The 21,669-nt window shown below is 40.7% G+C and overlaps 2 protein-coding genes across 6 annotated transcripts in view; one reads left to right on the top strand and one right to left on the bottom strand.

Moving 5' to 3' along the window:
• The first annotated feature begins 447 nt into the window (after nucleotides 1-447).
• Nucleotides 448-17,097, top strand: COCH (cochlin). Its single transcript, XM_003901679.3, has 12 exons — nucleotides 448-494; nucleotides 818-874; nucleotides 958-1,005; nucleotides 3,476-3,632; nucleotides 4,725-4,858; nucleotides 5,336-5,398; nucleotides 6,646-6,690; nucleotides 6,781-6,928; nucleotides 10,775-10,878; nucleotides 11,627-11,853; nucleotides 12,031-12,547; nucleotides 16,108-17,097. Exons 2-12 carry the CDS (start codon nucleotides 841-843, stop codon nucleotides 16,281-16,283), a joined length of 1,653 nt encoding a protein of 550 aa, XP_003901728.1. The 5' UTR covers nucleotides 448-494; nucleotides 818-840; the 3' UTR covers nucleotides 16,284-17,097.
• STRN3 (striatin 3) overlaps nucleotides 16,061-21,669 on the bottom strand; it is a 139,310-nt gene continuing 133,701 nt past the window's right edge. For 4 of the 5 annotated variants that reach the window (XM_009211348.4, XM_031668209.1, XM_031668208.1 and 1 more), the window contains one exon: nucleotides 19,920-21,669. In XM_009211348.4, the coding sequence (XP_009209612.3) occupies nucleotides 21,500-21,669 (170 nt within the window). In that variant the 3' untranslated portion in view covers nucleotides 19,920-21,499. Of the gene's footprint in view, nucleotides 16,301-19,919 lie in introns of those variants that run through there. The other variant, XR_004184958.1, reaches the window with a different exon arrangement.

Here is a 21,669-nt window from a genome sequence, read left to right as displayed (position 1 = left end):
CCACCAGAGCACCAAGTTGGGAAGTTCGGTTCTCAGGCCGCGCGGATTTGGCAGCTATCAGAAGCCCCGGGCCTCGGGGGGTAGTGGGTGGGAAGTAGGGGGTGGGAGGGCCTGGGTAGCTGCCACCGCTGCCTCAGCAGCCCTGGTCCCCGCAGAGCCGGGCTGGCAAGGCCGCTGCTCCCGCCATCGGGGCCGCCGGCCTTCCGCACTCGTTGAGACGCCGGCTCGGGGACCTTCGTGCCCCCTCTAGGGACCCGCGCCGCGTCCAGGTGGCCAAGCCCGCGCTGCTGGAGGAGGCGCCTCCGCGCCGGGCTCACCCCGGGGCCGGCAGGGGGCGAAGGCGGAGCTGGAAGGTCGCCGCCCGGCCCCGGGGGATCGCCTCCCGCGCCCTCCCGCGCCCCCCGCACAGTGCTCATGCGCGCGGCCCAGCCTTTATAGCGGCCACGGGGGCCGTGGCTTCCGCACTCGGGCGCAGCCGGGTGGATCTCGCACAGGTGCGGAGCCCCGGGCGGCGGGCGCGGGTGAGAGGGATCCCTGACGCCTCTGTCCCTGTTTCTTTGTCGCTCCTAGCCTGTCTGTCTTCGTATTGGCGCCCCCGCCTCCCCGCGGTGCGGGGTTGCACACCGATCCTGGGTTTGGTTCGATTTGCCGCCGAGGCGCCTCCTCCAGACCTAGAGGGGCACTGGCCTGGAGCAGCGGGTCGTCGGTGTCTTCTCTCCTCTGCGCCGCGCCCGGGGGTCCGAGGGGTGCTGGGCTCTGAGGTGACGCGCGGGGCCTCCCGCACCCTGGCCTTGCCCGCATTCTCCCTCTCTCCCAGGTCTAAGCAGCCTCTCAGTCACCATGTCCGCAGCCTGGATCCCGGCTCTCAGCCTTGGTGGGTGCGCGCCCCTGACGACCCCGGCCCCTTGCTCCGCTGGGTGGAGGCTGGAGCCAGCCCTCGCGCTTTTCTCTTCGCAGGTGTGTGTCTGCTGCTGCTGCCGGGGCCCGCGGGCAGCGAGGGAGCTGGTGAGTCGGGGAGCTGGGGTGCGTCCAGGCGGTCGCAGGGGCTGAGCCCCGCGGGTACAAACGGGACTCAGATCCAGCCCCCTGGGCCTCGGCCAGAGAGCCCGAGATGGAAGGCGCGGAGGTTGGAGCCGCCGCGTGGCGCGCCCGCGTTAACCCCTGCAGCCGATCTGCTCTTGCTCACCTGTTTCTGCCATGGTAGGGGGCCTCTGGGGTCCGGTGGGGGGACGTTCTCCTAGAGCATTAGGAAGAACGCCTCCTCCAGTCCCACCCACAGCTCCAGACCCCGGGCCCGCCGAGCGTCGGCAGCAGGAGGTCAAGGAAGGAGGACTCCTTGAGCCTCACCGAGGGGCGCACCCGTCCCGGGCTCCGCTGCATTTGGGGTGGAGGAGAAGCCGCCCAGACCCGACTTGAGGTTGCCATAGCGGAGAGAGAGGGGGGCGAACGTTGCTGTCCCACCTTGTTTGACTCGCTAGCTATGTTTCTAGGTGTAACCCCTATAATCAGAAGCACTTGCGGTCTCATTCTACACGTGAGAGTCTAAAAAGTTTGTACCACGTGTGGAGGTCCGGGTATGGGCGTGTGGTTTGGTGTATTTTCTACAGTGTAAAAGGCAACGCTTTCCTAAGAGCTACCGTTTGTTTTCCTTGAAAGTAGGAATGAGGGTAAGTATCCCACATGGCTGTGTTTTTCCCGCTCCACTTAACAAAAGTCAGTGTTCGCAACTAAAGGCGGTCGGTCTCGGCACCGGATTCTGATGCCGCCCCCACCTCAGCAGAAAATGGGAGGAAGGATTAAGGCTGTTTGATGATAGGTATGAGGCTGTTTGAGGGTAAGGATTTTAACCTCTCAGCTCTCCAGACTGTTTCAGAGCTAAGAAATGGGCATTGCGCCTGCATCCTTCCTTCTCTTCCATGGAATGTAAAGTCCAGGGTACCTGTCACCACAAAGGGCACAGAGGAGGGTGTTTGTCACAGGCAAGGTACTCAGTTGAACAGTATGACCAGAAAGTATTCCTCTGCCCTGGAAAAAAGGTTTTTGAAATGAATACATGTTTTAGAAAGGTTTGGATAACTACAATTTCCCATGTTTGAAAAATAGCATTTAATAACATTAATCTCAATTTAGTATCGACAGTAAATTCACAAATTAACGTGTTGTATTATGTTGTTACTTGATGCCAAGAGCTTGTCTCTTCCTAGCATCATTTATAGTAAAAACTTTGATTCTTTGTTAGGTTGACAGTGTAAAACTTGAGAATATTAACAGTGCTTTCTAAAAATGCATTCACTCCTTGATAAATCTCTTTGGACAGATCTGGAGCAGAAATAATCAGGTTCAATTAAGATAAAAATGCTCTATTCTGAAGGGATTCACTTTTCTGTTTTCTGTCCTTCAGGAGTTGTAGAATGTTGTTTGGGCAAATTAACCCCACGGCTTTAATTTTCTCATCTATAAAATGAACAATCGAGTTAAATAACTTTCTGTGAATCTAAACATCTTTTTGTTGGTTCCCTTAATGTGTGATTTTAAGGATCTGCATTTGTAGGCTAAGATAAATGGTCCTATGCAGGAAAGGATGGCTTTGATTTGTGCACATGTCTATGAAAATGTTCCACAAAGGTTCGATCCAGATTTACTATTTTTACTTCAAGCAACTATGTACACAGTGTCATCACAGTTGAGATTTAAAAAAAATTTTTTTCCTTCTCGAGACAAGATCTTATTCTGTCACCCAGGATGGAGTGCAGTGATGCAATCATAGCTCACGGTAAGCTCGAACTCCTGGGCTCAAGCAATCCTCCCACCTCAGCCTCTCAGTAGCTGAGAGTACAGGCATACACCACCATGTGTGGCCATTTAAAAAAATTTTTTTCTTTTTTTTAGAAGAGATGAAGTCTCGCTATGTTGTCCAGGTTGGTCTTGAGCTCCTGGACTCAAGCAGATCCTCTTGTCTTGGCCTGCTAAAGTGCTGGGATTATAGGCATGAGTCACCAAGCCCAGCCAAGATTTTTTGTATTTCTATAGTTAATAAGTATTAAATGACCTTTATTTTCTACTTCAGATATAGTTCCAATTATATATTTCCAACCTGATTAAGAACTGAGAAGCCAGGCACAGTGGCACACCTGTAATCCCAGCTACTAAGGAGGTAGAGATGGATCACTTGAGCTCGGGAATTTGAGCCTAGCTTGGGCAACTTGGCAAGTCCCCATTTCAAAAACAAAAACAAAATAAAAACCCAGAACTTTCACATTAGACTTTTACAGTGGCTGGGGACTATATTAAATTGGAAAACAACCTTGTGGTTTGCCAAAATCCAGAATGGTATGGAATGGTATATAAATCAATATTCATAACTAGAAGAGTAGAAATTAGGGAAGTAAAACTTAAATCTCACACGGTAGTCTCCCCACCACTATGCCCCAAGAAGTCCTAAGAATGCTTACAATATTATCTCCTTTCTCTTCAGCTCCCATTGCTATCACATGTTTTACCAGAGGCTTGGACATCAGGAAAGAGAAAGCTGATGTCCTCTGCCCAGGGGGCTGCCCTCTTGAGGAATTCTCTGTGTATGGGAACATAGTATATGCTTCTGTATCGAGCATATGTGGGGCTGCTGTCCACAGGTAAGCCCAAACACACCAGGGTGGGAGAGAAATGCAAACATGATTATTTCCTTTCCTGCTTTAGCCATCTGGATCCCTTTCTTCCCTGCATTCTTTCTTTTGGTGCCATTGTGGCCACAGAAAATGGATATATTTTCAAGGTTCTCCTGGATATACTTGAAACACGAAATACACATGGAAAGCTTTCTCACAAAAGGCAAATTGCATTACTTCTTGATGGCTAGATTGCTGTGATTCCAAAACATTCCTAATCATGTGATATGTTACTGAGTTATTACTATGTGCCAGCTATTGTTTTAACTTCCACCACAACTTGACCAGGTAGGTAGAATTTTACTCCAGTTACAGATAAAGAAACTGAACTCAGAGAGTTGTCAAGTATCTTGCCCCAGGTGACTATTGTTAGCAAGTGCCAAGCTATCCTGTAGTAGAATAGCCAGTATAATACTCCTAAAGTCAGTCAGTCCAAGGGCATGTAGTTAAAGAGAGTATCTTAGGAAAATTGTTTGGTGCTCTGAATTTCTAAGTTGTAGGTAACAGGATATTACAAATGTGTTCTTATCAACACTTAGGAAGTTCGACAGCACAAAACAATTTTTTCCAGGCAAATTTTGCTCTTGTGTAAGCAAGTTTTTAAAAGGCTAGCAGCAGCTGGGAGTGGTGGCTCATGCCTGTAATCCCACCACTTTGGGAGGCTGAGGCAGGCAGATCACTTGAGGTCAGGAGTTCAAGACTTAGATAACATAGTGAAACCCTGTCTCTACTAAAAATACAAAAATTAGCCAGGCGTGGTGATGCACGCCTGTAAATCCCAGCTACTTGGGAGGCTAAGGCAGGAGAATCGCAGCCCGGGAGGTGGAGGTTGCAGTGAACCGAGATCACGCCACTGCACTTCAGCCTGGGCTACAGAGCGAGACTCCGTCAAATAAATAAATAAATAAACAAACAAAATAAGCAGAATCTTTTGATGACTTCCCTGATGAGCTATTTTCTTGATTAATCAAAGCAATAGATACAACATGGCACTATAAGTCAGTGGGATGCCATGAAAAAAGTGTGGATAGCATCTCAGCTGCTATTCTTGTGTTGCAGGGGAGTAATCAGCAACTCAGGGGGACCTGTACGAGTCTACAGCCTACCTGGCCGAGAAAACTATTCCTCAGTAGATGCCAATGGCATCCAGTCTCAAATGCTTTCTAGATGGTCTGCTTCTTTCACAGTAACTAGTAGGTATACTTACTGTTCTCATCCTGTAATATTCTCCCACCCCCCAAAAGTTTTCTGCTTTTTTTAGCTCAGCCTCTTTAACCTTGATGGAAAAACCTGTGATCAAGACTGAAGTTGACCTATAGAGGTAAACTGTAGGTTAGACTGAGGGGTCAAGTACCCACTGAAGCCAAATATGGGTGAATAGAAGACAATCTTACTGGCAGATGATGGCAATAGAAACTTGAATTATCTGCTGTCAGAATGCCCAGACACTTACCAAGGAACTGAAAAACTACTGAATTCATTTTTGATGATCCTTTGAAGATATAATGGATAAGCATTTTGGTTCTCTGAAATTAGCATGCAGTAGGATGTTTGTAACTACAATCACCATTACCCTGTTACATTTGTCATCGTAGAGAGCCCTAAATTAGATTCATAATACTTTGGTAAAGAAGGAAAAGGAAAAAGTAAGCTTATTTTTATTTTAACAGAAGGCAAAAGTAGTACACAGGAGGCCACAGGACAAGCTGTGTCCACAGCACATCCACCAACAGGTATGAACTATGAAACCTATCTCCTAGTTGCCAGCACAGCATTTGGAAGTTATGAATAAATGTGTTGTTGGTAGAAGCTTTGCTTAAAGAAAGTTGGTATTAAAGAGAAACAAAGCAAATGTCTTAAGTTTATTGGTATATTACATATAGAAACATTCCATTTTATGTATATATTTTAAAGACAGGGTCTCCTTCTATTGCTCAGGCTGGAGTGCAGTGGTGCAATCATAGCTCACTGCAGCCTTAAACTCCTAGACTCAAGCAACCTTCTCACCTTGGCCTCCTGAGTAGGTGGTACTACAGGCACATGCCACCACACCCAGCTAATTTTTTTACTTTTTTGTAGAGACAGAGGACTAGCTATGATGCCCAGGCTGGTTTGAACTCCTGACCTCATGCAGTCCTCCCACTTCAGCCTCCCAAAGTTCAGGGATTACAGGCATGAGCCACTGCACCCAGCCTAATAATTCTCTTAAAGTCCTATTTTCTCCCAGATTTGATAAACCACGCCTAAGAACTGGTCAAATACCATGAACTTCCAGTTCCGTTTGCTTCATTAAATTCCTTTAATTACTGCACTGTCATGTGAATAAGGAATGTGTGTCTATTATAAGAAATAGGGCTGGGCGTGGTGGCTCACGCCTGTAATCCCAGCACTTTGGGAGGCCGAGGCGAGAGGATCACGAGGTCAGGAGATCCAGACCATCCTGGCCAACACGGTGAAACCCCATCTCTGCTAAAAATACAAAAAATTAGCCGGGCGAGGTGGCGGGCACCTGTAGTCCCAGCTACTCAGGAGGCTGAGACAGGAGAATGGCGTGAACCAGGGAGGCGGAGCTTGCAGTGAGCCGAGATCGCGCCATTGCACTCCAGCCTGGGCGATGAGCAAGACTCCATCTCAAAAAAAAAAAAAAAAAAGAAATAGCCAGGGAACCCCTTTTGTATGACTATGGCAGTTTTAAAGTCAAAGATATTAAGAACATTAGGATCTAATGTTGAGTTCCTGCCTCACCTGTGGGTTTGGGATCAAAGTCCTGGATTAGAGGCATATCAAATATGTAGGCCTACATACTGATTTGTTTATTTGTTGAGTCATTGCTTTCCCTAGTCCAGAAAATCCTGAGGAAATTAAATTTTTTGAAAAAGTCCTTTCGAGAATGGCACTCTGTTGTTATGAGCTTCTCCCCATGTGGGTTTCTTGCTATGTAACTGTCTTTTGTTAATGCCAAGTGCATCTTTTATTTCAGGTAAACGACTAAAGAAAACACCTGAGAAGAAAACTGGCAATAAAGGTAAGAATCAAAATCTCCATTTGGGAAGGCAGCATTTTCCCTCCCTCCTCCTGAGACTGCTAACGAGGGGACTGGTTTGGTTGTTTGCAGATTGTAAAGCAGACATTGCATTTCTGATTGATGGAAGCTTTAATATTGGGCAGCGCCGATTTAATTTACAGAAGAATTTTGTTGGAAAAGTGGCTCTAATGTTGGGAATTGGAACAGAAGGACCACATGTGGGTCTTGTTCAAGCCAGGTACCAACCTTGTTAAAATGGGAGAATTTTTAAAAATTATGTATTTATTTTGTAATTGACACATAATAATTATATATACTTATGGGGTACATAGTAATGGTTCATACATACAATGTATAGTGATCAAATCAGAGCAATTAGCATATCCATCACCTCAAACATTGATCACTTCTTTGTGTTGGATACATTCAAAATCAAATGAGGCTGGGCGCAGTGGCTCATGCCTGTAATCTCAGCACTTTGGAGGCCAAGGTGGGTGTGTGGATCACCGGAGGTCAAGAGTTTGAAACCAGCCTGGCCAACATATGAAACCCAGTCTCTACTAAAAATACAAAAATTACCCAGATGTGGTGGCATGCGCCTGTAATCCTAGCTACTTGGGAGGCTGAGGCAGGAGAATCACTTGAACTCGGGAGGCAGAGGTTGCAGTGAGCTAAGATTGCACCACTGCACTCCAACCTGGGCAACAGAGAGACTATGTCTCAAAAATAAATAAATAAATAAATAAATAAATAAATAAATAAATAAATAAAATGAGAGGCGATTTCTATGATGTCTTGAATGATGACAAATGATCAATCCTTTTAGTGGGTACATGTCAGTTCAGTATAAACATTTTGAGTTATGGAAACACTGGATTCCTAAACTGTAAGTTCAGGATCTGAGACTGCCTGGGCAGACTGAGTAGTTCTGAGTGCCTTCTTTTTGGAATAAAAGAATTTAGAAAACTGTGTGCTAGCTATATAAGAACAAGAAGGTAGATTGGAGAGTCCTGTTGCTTATACAAGTCACCTCTGCTTATCTACTCTGCTCAATTCCTAATTTCTCTTTTCTGAAGGAAGAAGCAGTGATATGTCTATTCCACCTCCCTATTCTGTTATGCTTTTTAGCTCTTTCCATATTCTCTTGGTTGGTGATCTGAAGCATGACCTTTCTATTTTATTCATTTAAAAGTTTTATTAATTGCTGGCCAGGCACAGTGGCTCACACCTGTAATCCCAGCACTTTGGGAAGCCGAGGCAGGCAGATCATGAGGTCAGGAGATCGAGACCATCCTGGCTAACATGGTGAAACCCCTTCTCTACTAAAAATACATAAAAAATTAGCCAGGAGTACTGGCGGGCGCCTGTAGTCCCAGCTACTTGGGAGGCTGAGGCAGGAGAATGGCATGAACCTGGGAAGTGGGGCTTGCAGTGAGCCGAGATCATGCCACTGCACTCCAGCCTGGGTGACAGAGCAAGACTCTGTTTCAAACAAACAAAAAATATATATTTAGCTTTTAGAATATAGAATATGCTTATTGTAGAAAGCTTGAAAATACATAAAGCACAAAAAAAGAAATTCCCTAAATCATATGCCCTAGAGATAATTACTATAAAATGTTTTATTTCCCTTCAGTACTTTTTTTTTTTTTTTTTTTTTTGAGATGGAGTTTTGCTCTGTCAATGAGGCTGGAATGCATTGGTGCGATCTCTGCTCACTACAACCTCCACCTCCCAGGTTCAAGCGATTCTCCTGCCTCAGCCTCCTGAGTAGCTGGGATTACAGGTGTGCACTACCATGCCTGGCTAATTTTTGTATTTTTAGTAGAGACAAGGTTTCACCATGTTGGCTAGGCTGGTCTCGAACTCCTAACCTCAGGTGATCCACCTGCCTCAGCCTCCCAAAGTACTAGGATTACAGGTGTGAGCCACCACGCCTGGCCCCTTCAGTATTTTAAGGATATATTTGACTGTATTATTTTTTAAAAGCTCAGACTATAAAAAATGCCTTGCATCCTGTTTTTTTCATCCTTTAGTATTTTGAGCATTTTCTCATATCACAAATATTCATCAAAAATATTTCATAATATTCCTCTGCATAATTATTTAGCCATTCTTTTATTGTTTTTTCACTACATTACACACTACACTGTGATGAACATCCTTATATTATCTTTGTGCCCATCTCTGATTATTTTATCACATTAGATTTCTACAAGTGAGGTTCTGACTTAAAGCCTCTGATATAAATAGTGAAATTGAGCCATGCACAGTGGCTCATGCTTGTAGTGCCAGCTGCTCAGGAGGCTGAGGTGTGAGGATCTCAAGCCCAGGAGTTCAAGGCTGCAGAGAGCTATGATGGCACCACTACACTCCAGCCTGGACAACAGAGCAAGACCCTATCTCTAAAAAAACAAATAAATAAATAGCAAAATTGCTTCCTAGAAAGGTGAACTAGTTTAAACTACTATCAGCAGTGTATAAGGATGTATAAACAATGCTATTACAAATATTAATTTGCATTTCATCTATGTTATTTTTTACAAGTGGCTCTGCTCTTAGTTTAGATAGAATTTTTTTGGCGTGAGAAGAAAATTTAACTCTTTTTACATAATTTAACCATTTGTCTCTCACCCTTAAAAAGGGTTCCTTGTTTCATTGACTTATAGTATCATATTTATACCTGAGTTTGAGCAAGTCTATTTCTTTGCTTCATATGCTAATCTTTACATATTTTTTCTACACTTCTTTAATTATCATAGTTTTCTTGCACATTTTAACGTCCCATGAGGCAAATTCCCCTGCAATACTTTTTGTCTGATACTTTTTTCTGACTATTTTGACCCAATTCTTTTTGAAGATCAATGCTTCATTACCTTGTAGACTCATACAAAGACTAGCTTCTTGTAACTTCCTTGTTTGCAGTTTTTCTGTTTCAGAAAGACCATTAGAATAGATAAACCCTGTCAAGTTTATATGTAAGTCAAAGGACAGAACATATCATTAAGGATACAAAAACGAGACTAATTTCCTAAGTCATAATCTGGATAGTTGAAAAGTGACCACAAGTGAAAAGGTTTTCAACCCATGGAATCTGATTTTATGACCCAATATTCCATCTTGTTTGTGTGCAGAAATGCAGTCAGTGTTATACTTCTCTCTGAAAAAATCTTGAATAAAATAGCTACTGATAATGCTAAGATCTTAAAATTTTGCACTATGAAATACTGACTCATCTGGAATCTAAACACAGCAGATTGTGCTTTGGTTGTTTATACTCAATACAGTCTCTGATGAACACAGAGTAGTTATATAAAAGCTGAAATTCCTTTAATATTAAATATAGGAAATGAGATCGCAAAACTCTTATAATACACATAATTTTAAGGTCCACAAATGTCACTGTCATCATAAGAAAAACTCAATATTGTAACTTTATAATTCATTTCACCTTTTTCCCTTTAAAAAAATGTTGACCATCACATCAGTGAAATTGTTTCTCCTGAACAGAGAGACCTGGGTTAATAGATCCACACTACTTAGAGCCTCTGGGTCCCACGATGGAACAGACCCTAGTTTCACACCCAGCCACTTCCTAATTTAGTTTAGCTACCTAGTGCCCAATTCTGTGGACTTCTGTTAAACCCAAGGCTCTGAGCCAAACCTGATTTCAAGTTCTTCGTATAGTTTAGGCGTGGACTTTGGAGCCAGACAACCTGAACTTAAAATGCAGCTGTGTTTCATCAGGCAAACTCCCTAAATGCTCTGAGCCTCAGTTTCTTCATTTACATAATTGGGATAATTCCAGCCTTGTAGAGCTATGATGAAATGAGGTTATACATGTGTTATGCTTTTGACTTATTATCCAGAATATAATAAATCTTCAATATGGCAATTCTTTGTTACACCTCTGAAATATCCCCAATAATTCAAGTAAGGATGCAATGCCTTAGTTGGCTGTACTGTGGAATTAAGAAAGAAACTTGTGTGTTGTCTGGTTTTAAAACTGTTTTTTAAGGCATGCAATGTTGCTTATTTTACCTTTTTAATTCTCCCTGAGTAACATTTTCTTTCTTCCACTTAGTGAACATCCCAAAATAGAATTTTACTTGAAAAACTTTACATCAGCCAAAGATGTTTTGTTTGCCATAAAGGAAGTAGGTTTCAGAGGGGGTAATTCCAATACAGGTAAGTAGACTTCAATACCTGGGAAGTAATATAGGAGAGGATTATCAGTGATCAGACATGTAAAACAGTATTATGCTATTTTATATGAGCAGATGTGAAATCCTCCTGGAACTGAAATCTTGGCTAGGTCTGCATTTGATCATCTGAGATAAATTTTCAATTTATAAGGGAAGTATACTAAAGTGTGTTGATGTTTCTTATTTTAAAAAATATAAAGCATGGTGATTTAGAATTCTCATATGTTGGATTGACTAGATATATAACATTGGAGAAGTATCTCTTTTACTGCTAAAAAGAAGTGAAGATCAATAGACTTATCTAATGAATGCAGACATGGCAGAAAGAATGAGAGTAGCACTACTGTTGACTCTGAAGAGAGACTTCTTAGAGGCACTAATCAGTCACCAAAGGTCTACATAGAGAGCACATGCACAGAAGTGGGAATCAGTTTTGTGTTTCTAACTGGCAACTGATGTGGGATAAGCAAATGTGAGGCTTCTAGGAGGTGGAGGGGGAACTAATATGGTTTGTGAAGAGAAAAAAATAGGCGTGGTAGATAATTAAACTTTCCCAGCTGATGCATCTGTTACAGAACTGTGTTCTATATAATTCTTTTTTGTGTGTGCCCCGCCCCACTGCCAGTTCTATATATAATTCTTAAACTTTGCAGCATCAAATGCTACAGGGAAACAGAAATGTGGTTTGAGCAGTGGTAAATGCTACTTGTTTGCTTCTTTTTCAAATTTAGGAAAAGCCTTGAAGCATACTGCTCAGAAATTCTTCACAGTAGATGCTGGAGTAAGAAAAGGGATCCCCAAAGTGGTGGTGGTATTTATTGATGGTTGGCCTTCTGATGACATCGAGGAAGCAGGCATTGTGGCCAGAGAGTTTGGTGTCAATGTATTTATAGTTTCTGTGGCCAAGCCTATTCCTGAAGAACTGGGGATGGTTCAGGATGTTACATTTGTTGACAAGGTAAAGTGGTGAGGGTCATCTTCTGTTACAGTGATAGGTATTCCATTTTGGACCTCTAAGTGCAGTGCTGACTGCCTGTTATCTAGATTAACTTGTAACATTCAGGATTTTCCACAGGTTTTAAGAAGAAACAACTTTTGATCCTTTTGGATATCTTTTATGTGTCTCCCCCATTAGGCTGTCTGTCGGAATAATGGCTTCTTCTCTTACCACATGCCCAACTGGTTTGGCACCACAAAATACGTAAAGCCTCTGGTACAGAAGCTGTGCACTCATGAACAAATGATGTGCAGCAAGACCTGTTATAACTCAGTGAACATTGCCTTTCTAATTGATGGCTCCAGCAGTGTTGGAGATAGCAATTTCCGCCTCATGCTTGAATTTGTTTCCAACATAGCCAAGACTTTTGAAATCTCAGACATTGGTGCCAAGATAGCTGCTGTACAGTTTACTTATGATCAGCGCACGGAGTTCAGTTTCACTGACTATAGCACCAAAGAGGATGTCCTAGCTGTTATCAGAAACATCCGCTATATGAGTGGTGGAACAGCTACTGGTGATGCCATTTCCTTTACTGTTAGAAATGTGTTTGGCCCTATAAGGGAGAGCCCCAACAAGAACTTCCTAGTAATTGTCACAGATGGGCAGTCCTATGATGATGTCCAAGGCCCTGCAGCTGCTGCACATGATGCAGGTAAGGTCCTTGTTCTTTATAGGAGAAGGGAACAGAAAAAAACGGTTCAGTGAATTTTAGGAGTAAATAAAAATTTAAGCATTTCATTGAACAAACACCTGCAGCTTTACCCAATAGTAACTGTCAAAGCAGCCCTACTAATCTCATTCTACAGATAAGGAAACAAACTTCCTGGAAATGACACATCTAGTAAGTGGCAAGGCCAAGATCCAAACCCAGGCATTCTGGCTCCAGAGTCCACATTCCTAACCACTGTATTGTTGGGAGAATTGTCATGAGAACCATGTCACGTTAAGGAAATGTTACAGGTGCTCACATTTAGCTCAAACTTGGACTATATCTCCAAATAGCCAGCTTATAACCTACCATGAATCTGCCATTCAGTAATTTATCCTAACTTTCTTGTGTATGAAACAGGTTGTTGCTCTGTCACCAGGTTGGAGTGCAGTGGCATGATCAGAGCTCACTACAACCTCCAACTATTGGGCTCAAGTAATCCTCCTGTGTCAGCCTTCCACGTAACTAGGACGACAGGCATATGCCACTGCGCCTGGCTAATTTTTAAAATTTTTTTTTGTAGAGACAGGGGTCTCACTTTGTTGCCCAGGCTGGTCTCGAACTCCTGGGCTCAAGCATTCCTCATACCTCGGCCTCCCAGTGTGCTGCGATTACAGGCATAAGCCACCGCACCCAACCCTAACTTTTATTTTAGTCAAGTTTTGTCTGGCATGAGTTTCCTGAGATAAGGTCTCCCATAGTCTTTACCTATCCCCCTTGGCCACGTGCAGTGGCTCACACCTATAATTCCAGCACTTTGGGAGGCTGAGGTGGGCAGATCACCTGAGGTCAGGGGTTCAAGACCAGCTGGGCCAACATGGTAAAAACCAATCTCTACTAAAAATACAAAAATTAGCCGGGTGTGGTAACATACACCTGTAATCCCAGCTACTCAGGAAGCTGAGGCATGAGAGTCACTTGAACCCAGAAGGCTGAGGTTGCAGTGAGCTGAAATCGTGCCATGGCACTCCAGCCTGGGTGACAGAGGGAGACTTTGTTTCAAAAAGAAAAAAAAAAACCTTCCTTTTTTTCTCCCCCTTAAGATAATAAAAACACACTCTGGTGTTATAAAAGGGTATAAGAAGTGTTTCTTTTTCTTTCTTCCTCACCCCAGCCTTAATATTACTTTTGGCACAGGCCTCGTTCCTGAGGACATTAACATAATGTGTTGGAGATCAAATAGACCAACAAAAACCTAAGATTCCCTTTCTGAGGATATAACTGAGTGACAGGAGGGAAGAATCAATGGACTTGCTGTTTTTATCCTCTTCTGTACCTCCTTTTCCCTACTTAATTCCTAATGACATAACCTTTACATTAGTACCTCTGCCAATGTACTTACCTATTTTTACAGATACTGATGAAAGATTATTCTTAAGACAGAGAAGATATGCAACTTACGTTCCACATCTAGCTTATAAAGTGTTTTTTTTTTTTTTGAGATGAAGTCTCACTTTGTCACCCAGGCTGGAGTGCAGTGGCGCAATCTCGGCTCACTGCAAGCTCCGTCTCCTGGGTTCACACCATTCTCCTGCCTCAGCATCCGAGTAGCTGGGACTACAGGCGCACACCACCACGCCCGGCTAGTTTCTTAGTATTTTTAGTAGAGACGGGGTTTCACCGTGTTAGCCAGGATGGTCTCGATCCCCTGACCTCATGATCTGCCCGCCTCGGCCTCCCAAAGTGCTGGGATTATAGGCGTGAGCCACCGCGCCCAGCATAAAAAGTATTTTTTATACATCAGCAACTAATCTGTGAAGTAAAGACCTGTTTACTCTCATGTTCCTTAATGCTTAGCTTACTGAACTTATAGATAACAGGATTGTATTCAGGCTATAAAGTGATTAGGTTCATTAAACTTCAGAAGGCTGGACTACACCAAAATTGATTCATGAAAATTATCCCTTAGTGATATTGAAAGTTGCAAAGGCCAGAAAATAGGGTAGGATTTTAGGGCTAGATCACAACTGTTTTTATTTATTTTCAGGGTCTTGCTCTGTCACCCAGCCTGGAGTACAGTGGTGTGATTGCTTTATTTTTCAAAACTGTAATTATATGCTGGGCTTGAGCTAAAAAATCTGAACTAGAATGTAGAACTGAAAAGAAGTGAGGAAAACTGAGGGGGAGGAAAAAAATATTTTGACTTTTTTTTTTTTGCCAGGGAGTAGGAGTCAGGAAAAGGAGACTGGAACAATTGGAAATTGTTCCAAGTAGCTTTTACATCATGTAAACCTGCTGTGTATCTTAGGTGTTTACCACTCTGAGCACTGTGTACCACTAGAAGGGGGATGAAGCTTTAGATCCGTAGAGGAAATCTATTAAAGAAACTCCAAAAGCTATAGAAAATTGCACCCAGCATTAGATAGATGGTACTCTACACTAAGAATCTGCTAAATGAGGCCCGGTGTGGTGGCTCACGCCTGTAATCCCAGCACTTTGGGAGGCCAAGGCAGATGGATCGCTTGAGCCCTGGAGTTTGAAATAAGACCAGCCTGAACAACATGGTGAAACCCCATCTCTACAAAAAAATTAAAAAATTAGCTGGGCTTGGTGGCATACACCTGCAGTCCCAGCTACTCGAGGATGGGGTTGCTGAGGAGGATCATTTGAGCCCAGGAAGTTGAGGCTGCAGTGAGCCTTGATTGTACCACTGCACTCCAGCACGGGCGAAAGAGCCAGCCTCTGTCTCAAAAAAAAAGATTAAATGAAAACTTCTACAATTGAGATTGGGGTGAATCCAACCAATGTATTATCACCCTATCTAAATGTACAGTTGTACTAAAAGCCTTCTAGTAACTCAAGTGAATGGAAATAGAATACCTCAATGGAACTGGAAGAAATTACTCCAGTTTCATACAGACCCCACTTGGGCAGTACTTTTTAATCACTAGTTTTGCTTTGGGATTATAGGCTGACATTTTCTGATTTTAGTTTGCCAGTATTAAAGATTGAAGTGGAAGAGGGTTTGTCATTATCAGAGGACTAGTCACCATTCCTCAAACAACCTTTGAACACTTTTACCTTTTACTTATCCCATCTCTGGTACCTTTCTTCCTTGCTTTAATGGACTGTGACTGACTCCAGTATACTGTTTGATGCAGGCCAACCTTGTATGGAAAATTTTCACCATCTGCATTTACTGTAGGATTTTTAAAAAGATACTGTGGATCAGGTTAAAAGTTTTCTTCTATTCCTAGTTTATTAGATGTGTTCCGTCATTAATGGATGTTGAACTTTATCAAATATTTCTTATCAGTGATCATGACTTACCTGTTCATGTGGTGAGTTACAGATATAGCAGAGTTTCTGGTTTGGACCACTCTTTTGCCACTCTTGTCACAATGACTGTGAAAACTTAAATTTGTTCGGGGGATTTAATTGTCCAGAAATTAGTAAGCAGTTTTTGCTGCAACTATGTAACAGTGTATGGAAAACATATAGACATAATTCCATATATTAGATAGACCTGGTTTTTAATTCACTTTAAAATGTTTCCATTGTAGGAATCACTATCTTCTCTGTTGGTGTGGCTTGGGCACCTCTGGATGACCTGAAAGATATGGCTTCTAAACCGAAGGAGTCTCATGCTTTCTTCACAAGAGAGTTCACAGGATTAGAACCGATTGTTTCTGATGTCATCAGAGGCATTTGTAGAGATTTCTTAGAATCCCAGCAATAATGGTAACATTTTGACAACTGAAAGAAAAAGTACAAGGGGATCCAGTGTATAAATTGTATTCTCATAATACTGAAATGCTTTAGCATACTAGAATCAGATACAAAACTATTATATTAAATATGTCAACAGCCATTTAGGCAAATAAGCACTCCTTTAAAGCCACTGCCTTTTGGTTACAATTTACAGTGTACTTTGTTAAAAACACTGCTGAGGCTTCATAATCATGGCCCTTAGAAACTCAGGAAAGAGGAGATAATGTGGATTAAAACCTTGAGTTCTAACCATGCCTACTAAATGTACAGATATGCACATTCCATAGCTCAATAAAAGAATCTAACACTTAGACCAAAAGCAACATTCCTTCTCTAACCATTCTGTATTGATTATATAAGCAAAATGAAAAGAGAAACTTAAATGGAACACAGCTCTTTAACATGGTTCAGGTATACATATTTTGACCCAAGTGGATATTTTCTTAAAATCAATCAACAATAGCTAGCTATTCTGCAGACTATAAAATCTGGGTATAGAAAGGAGTCCTGTATCAAACTGCTTTTGTAGTGTGTTTTCATAACAACTTATGACTAAAAATATCACACTGAATAAGAGAGCAGGATTGCCAGGTATTTTTCTATTTCTCTCCTTAATTTTATATGTATATATATTTGGCTTATATTCTGTCACCCAAGTACTTAAAAGTTGGTAAAGTATTTACTGACTGCTTATAAACATTTAAAGACATTTCAAGTAACTGCAGGAAAAAATAATGTAATTGGAATACTTAAGCAATAAAACTGCTAGTGAGTGATTGTAAGCTGGCCTACTTTTATTACTGCAAGTGTTTCCCCTGAGGATATGGTAAAAATTCACGTGGAAAGACCAATCTGAATTGTTTTTTAAATCATGTATTAATACCAAGAATATTTTTTGATTCAATTATTTATTGAGGCCAAGCACAGTGGCTCATGCCTGTAATCCCAGCACTTTGGGAGGCTGAAGCGGGAGGACTGCTTGAGGCCAGGAATTCAAGACCAGCCTGGGCAACAGTGAGAACTCTGACTCTACAAAAAAGAAAAAAAAAAAATTAGCTGGGTGGGATGGTGCATGCCTGTAGTCCGAGCTACTCGGGAGGCTGAGGTGGGAGGACTGCTTGAGCTGAAGTCAACGCTACAGTGAGCCATGATCACACCACTGCACTCCAGCTTGGGTGACAGAGCAAGACCCTATCTCCAAAACAAAAAAACAAAAAGACACAAGTTTATTGAATACCTACTGTTCTAGACATTATACACAGTGACTACCTGGTTAAACAGTATAAGATATTTTTGAGTACTTGCTTCACCAGAAATGTTTTGTAATTGACATCATTTTTACTTAAAAATGCTTGTGAAGTTGGTCCCTATGAAAGGAGGACATTAGGACTCCCTTAATATGACTTAGATGATTAGCTCACCAAGGCCTCTCCCAAAAGAAAGAGGTGCTCTATCATCCCATCTTGCCTGTCTTTTCTAAATACGGGTCCTATCTCCTCCTCTCATCCACCTAAGCCCCCTGAAAAAGGTGTTAAACAGTCAGAATAATATACTCCAGTAAATCTTTTGAGTCTTACAGTTTTATACCCTGCATAAGAGGAATAAAAGGAGTACACACAGGGAAAAACTGAACTGGAATTGCCTTTTTCACTACATAATTGAAAATGGAGTTTCAGAAGACAACCTCCCCCTTTATAAAATGCTTCAAACATGACTGAATCATGTAACAAGGATAATTTTAATTAAACATCATAAAAACTGGGTTTAGCATAATATGACTTTTTCCCCAGTAAGTAAACCGAAAACTCTCAGCTAGGAGTACAACCCCTTGGAAAATTAAGCTTTAATGAAAACCCAGCTACCACTCATTAGCCCTTTTAAGAAAGTGCTTTTTTCTTTAATTTTATAAAGGACCAAGTTTTGAGTCACCTGAAGTAACCAGGGAATAGCAGCAAGAGAGCAGAAATCAGAACCGTAGGTTACTATCAATAATTTTATAAGTAAACATAATCAGGATAAAGGTTATTTACAGGGGACAGAGAGTAAAAAGGAAAGATGTATTACAATCCAACTTAAGCAAACATGCTTAGATTTCAAATATGCTAGCCCATTTATAACTTAATGCATTAAATGCAATGTTAGTCTTCAACGGATGTTACCTAGTTTGAAATAATGAGAAAAACAACATGAAATATGAGAGGCAGAATATGATTAACTATTGAGGGAAGAAATCAACATATTAAGATTTGTATAAAGTACTATTTAATAGTGAAATCAATTTCCCATGTGTCAAATGGAAGCACACATAATGAAAATAAGACATTATTTGTGCATACCTTTAGTCTCTTCCAAAGAGACTAAATACTGCAGAGAAAAATACAACCAAAAGAGATAACAACAAAATATATATACTAATTTTTATCCATTTCAGTTTTAATACATTCCAAAATACATCAATGTTTATGCATTCCAATAATTATATTTCAGATCAATGGTGATGTACTGGGTTGAAACAGCTGCTAGAAACAATTCTAGCTTTGGAAAAGCTTATTCTTTATTTCAAAAAAGAAGAAACAGAAGAGGAGAAAAGTACCCCCTTTACTTTGTTCTTTAGTTGAATGTTCAGTTCAGAGAAACAAAAAAAATGGTTAAAAAAAAAAAATTTGCTGGATGCAGTGGCTCACACCTGTAATCCCAGCACTTTGGGAGGCCGAGGCGGGTGGATCACCTGAGGTCAGGACTTTGAGACCAGCCTGACCAACATGGTAAAACCCTGTCTCTACTAAAAATACAAAATTAACTAGGCGTGGTGATGCATGCCTGTAGTCCCAGCTACTTGGGAGGCTGAGGCACAAGAATCACTTGAACCTGGGAGACGGAGATTGCAGTGTGCTGAGATTGCACCATTGCACTCCAGTCTGGGCAACAAGTGTGAAACTCCACTCCATCTCAAAAAAAAAAAAAAACCTTGAAAAGTTTTAGTTTTTCATCAATGACTAAAATTGCCACTTAGATTTTTATGGTAGATGACAAAATTTCTCAATGTACAATGTAATTTTTTTCCCCCAGCAACAGCAGCAAGCATTCAAATTGAATTTTACGCATAAGTTTCCTAGTGTTCCCTTGTAATTTCATCTGCAATTCCCTTAAAAGACAAAGGATATTACCTTATTGAAGACACGTTTCAAAATATTAATGTTTAACATTATTTGTAAGACTTTTAACAGTTTTTTTTTTTTGTGCCAGAAATGGCAAAAACCGCAATTACTTTTGCACCAACTAAGCTAAATATTCAATGTAGTTTATTTCTTGCTGAATTTTTTTGTAGAAACAGGTATAGCAAATAGGAACAACACCACCATTAACTGAAATTCAGATTGAAACAGGTTGTCTAAGCAAATTATTTATAACTGCATCTGTGCATTTTTTGGGGTTATTTTGCATTGCATAATTTAATGGAAGATTTTTTTTAATCCTCAAGTGGGGTGAAATACTTAGACATTATTAATAGTGATCTACTCTTATTAGAATATCAATAAGTAGTACAAAGTTTGAAAGAACAGCATAAAAATGAAGGACTCACTAAGAAATCTCCATTTCCTAGTTTAATTACGGAGAGTAAAGTATTGCACTTTATTATTCAACACAAAATGATGTAGCCAACAGTAACATACAGGTACACAATTTAATATTTATTATATGCATTTTATATACATTATTTTTCAACAGCTGTATGTTTGCTATGTGGTACAATCTTAAAAATTTGCTGATTCATAGTTTGTAAAACAAAAACCTTACAAAACTCATCAAAACTCGCAAACTGATCAGAAAAGTTTCTTGGAAGACTAGAAAAAATACTTTATTGTCTTAATCATGCATTACACAAACAAAATCTTTAGTTACACCATAAAATTAAGCACATCTAAAAAAATAAAACAGGGATAACTAGTCAAAACACAGCAGATTTCTGTATCCTGATTCAACTATTTTTGTATCCTATTTGTAATGCAAATAAAATTTTACTCCAAATATTTTAAAACAAGTTAGTTTTGTTTGGAATCATGGTAAACCAAGATACATATCTTAGGGGAAACCATCTTGGTTTGTAATTTAAACTATAAAATATTCCATTTTTAGTCTATTTTAGACTATTCAAAGATTTCCAAAATAGATATACAGGTTCCTTTAGCACATTAATAAAAGGATATAAAGACCAACAAAAAGTGAAATAAATAATAGGCCATTAGCAAGATGGATAATCCTTGATAAATAAACTTGTAAATACAGTAAGATGTACAAAATATCACATAGTGATAGGATGCCAAGATTAGTTTTTTTTTTCTTTAAGAGTTCATTTGGAGTACTAAACTCCACTGTTTCATTTTAATACACTTAATAGTCCTTGGTTTATGAAGACATTTATGTGATGATGAAAGTTATTTAGCATCTTTATGGAAGGACTTAGCTGAGCTGTATTAGGCAAAAGAAGGAAAAGAAAGTGGTTACAGGGCAGCGGGTCAGTGAGATCTCTGTGTTTTAGGGTTGTATAATGCAGAAAAACTTCAATACAATCTTGAGCACTGTTGTGACAGGCTAAATATATAAAAAGACTTATAAAAACTAGAATTTTATCCAAACATTTTGTGCAACTAATGCTAAAATATTTTAAGTTAAATTTTCTTTTTCTTTTTCTTTTTTTTAAAGCAAAATAAGTTTAAAAGGGAATCTGTGGCATTCAACCGATAAACAGAAAATCACTAAGAGATGAAAAAAAGCTACTCTTGGAGCTCACTTCCCCCAACAAGAGCACCACATTCCTAACCCTAAGGCAGCACACAGAGTCCAAAAGAAAAGAAAAAAAACCAAAAAACAAAAAAACTTTTTTTGAAAGATCAGACTCCACATTGGCTTAAAGACACCTAAAAACAGACATACGCTCAGTTCATATCCAGTACAGGCCACAAATACTGGAGTCCTTTTTTCTTTGTCCCACAAAATACAGTAATTACAGTTAACTTAATGAGCTTGACATTAAGGTGTGATTTCCACCAATCTGTACCTGCCCCAAATAGCTTTCACCAGGCAGATCACATGTAGTGTCATATCAGTAACCTTTTTGATGGCAGTGATGCAGACCCTCTTTCTGTCCAAGCAAATCTTGTTACGATGCAAGTTTTTGTTGATTCATACAAATACTTTGGCAAGGGCATCAGCTCCTGCACTAGCTATATATGCTTTTGACGGGTGGAAAGCAACATCATAAATTGATTCATCCAATTTCTTTCTGTGAGCTGTTATTTCTTGCACACATGTCTTGCTGTCTAAATTCCATAATCTGATGGAACAGTCATGGC

Source organism: Papio anubis, chromosome 7, assembly GCF_008728515.1.
Source record: "Papio anubis isolate 15944 chromosome 7, Panubis1.0, whole genome shotgun sequence".
Taxonomy (NCBI): Eukaryota; Metazoa; Chordata; class Mammalia; order Primates; family Cercopithecidae; genus Papio; species Papio anubis.
The sequence above is the reverse complement of the archived record's forward strand: the minus strand, read 5'-3'. Positions and strand labels throughout refer to the sequence as shown.